This window comes from Apaloderma vittatum, unplaced genomic scaffold, assembly GCF_000703405.1.
Source record: "Apaloderma vittatum isolate BGI_N311 unplaced genomic scaffold, ASM70340v1 scaffold32490, whole genome shotgun sequence".
Classification (NCBI taxonomy): Eukaryota; Metazoa; Chordata; class Aves; order Trogoniformes; family Trogonidae; genus Apaloderma; species Apaloderma vittatum.
This window is the reverse complement of record NW_009695619.1, coordinates 32,254-34,118: the sequence shown is the minus strand read 5'-3', so window position 1 is coordinate 34,118 and position 1,865 is coordinate 32,254. Positions and strand designations below refer to the sequence as shown.

The 1,865-nt window shown below is 43.8% G+C and overlaps 1 protein-coding gene across 1 annotated transcript in view; it reads left to right on the top strand.

Moving 5' to 3' along the window:
* The first annotated feature begins 1,655 nt into the window (after nucleotides 1-1,655).
* Nucleotides 1,656-1,865, top strand: part of LOC104275853 (zinc finger MYM-type protein 4-like) — a 25,807-nt gene continuing 25,597 nt past the window's right edge. Inside the window, 1 exon segment of the mRNA XM_009871918.1 lies at nucleotides 1,656-1,865. This exon segment is cut by the window's right edge and continues 337 nt beyond it. Within this exon segment, the coding sequence (XP_009870220.1) occupies nucleotides 1,671-1,865 (195 nt within the window). The 5' untranslated portion in view covers nucleotides 1,656-1,670.

Below are 1,865 nucleotides of genomic sequence, written 5' to 3'. Positions count from 1 at the left end.
TAGACTTGCATCAGCCTTGTGGAGAAGCATAACTTTTTTTTTTTAATTTTGGTTCTGTATTTCACTTTTCCAACCTGAACTATCTGCTCAGAGAAGCTGGAAAGATTTGGTGCAGTGTCAGATTATTTTGATAGTCACAAGGCTGGACAGGTCCTCATTATTCCATGTGTGTCAAAATAAGGAGCAAACTTGTCTTTGTAGACCTGCAAGCGATACTGGAAAGAGACTGAGGGACTCAGCTGTCACATGAACCCTGGGACAATCTGTTGTCCTCCTTCCCCAGAGCTGGCTGCTGCCAAACTGATAGTTCCCGTCACAGTCCTGTGGAATATCGGATTTATCAATTAAATTACTTGAGTTAAATGAAATTAGAGATCATCCCTTTGCTATCAAATCCCATTACTTTCCCTAAGATGGCTTAAGAATTGAAGTGTGAGCGGGATCTCCCAGAAAGGAAAGCGCAGAGCTGGAGCCGTCGAGAAAGGAGGGATGACTGAAATGAATTGCTGTTAGCTTTGAGGCAGAACAGAAGGATGCTGAGGAGTTGCACATTCTAAAAGAAACTTTAATTATGCTGAGTGTGCACATTTCTTCAGCCAGCGTGCCAGCACGCCGTCAGCTTTAACGTCTGTCAGAGAATGTTTCATGTAAACAGATGTTTTGTGCGGCGCTCGGAAGTCCTTCTCTGGCTCGTCTTCCCGCTGCCGCTCGTCAGGGAGCTGAGCAGTACATTTCGCTGTTCCTGCGCAGGGAACGTTCCCTGTTAGAGAGATGAACCCTCTGGATCTGCGCAGCCCCTGTCAGTGGAAGGAGCTGTATGTGCTGATGTTTTTCCATTCGTAACGGCCAGCGGAGGTGGAGGATTGTAGAACGTCAAAGTGGGCAGAATCTGCGATCTTGACCTCGTGCAAATATCTCTTGTAGAAGTGGAAATTTTGAGGTTCCCTTATCTCACCTCTCTCCCCTACCTTCTCTGCGAAGTGGCACTTATTCTAAATTTTCATGGTGTGCTTTTTCCTTCTGAGCTTGTTAGGGTGAAAGAGACATCTCAGTAGTGTAACAGTCCTGATTCAGAGAATGTTGCTTGGGGCAGGGAATTGTGACCCTTCTTGTTGGTTTTGGTTTAGATTGGATACTTTTTAGCAAAGTACCTGGCAGCTGACCAAGATAATGATATAGTGCTTTCCTTTTTGCAGTTTGAAGATAAATCTGATGCGGTATTTGATATTACAGAAAAATGTAAGTACTTTCATTTCTTTATCTAAGGCCGTAGTTTCACAAAACATTTCTTAGAAGTACACCTGCTGCTGAAAAGACTGTCTTGCCCTGCTCCTAGCCCTTGCTGCACGTTCCCTCCATGCCTTGCCTTCTCCAAAAGTGTTACAAATGAAATGAGCTGGAGTTAGTTAATGTTTTTTTCTGTCTCTGGTTAGTTTTACGTAGTTTAGCTTCTGCTCCACTGTGTGGTGAGCAGGACAGAACTGTTTCTTACGTCAGCAATGTTTTTATTAGTAACATTGGCCTGAGAAGTCTTAGAGTATTCAAGGAATTACAGCATCATATGGGTTGGGAAAGGACAGTTACGCTTGTCCTTTGTTACACATAAAGTGAATTTTCTGAGTGTTTATGGTTTTTTTTTCTCCCTAGGTGGTGAAATTCTGGATGCCGAAATGTCTGAGGACACTGACCACAACTTAACACCTGCCCTCGACAGCATATCTTACGGAATACAGAATCGGACAGGGTCTGAAAACTCGCTGCTGGACGATGAGGACGAGGATTATTTTCTGAACTCTGGAGATCTTGCAGGCATACCTGTTGTTGGCAGTGACAATGAAGATGATCAGAATTTCACTCCAAAAGAC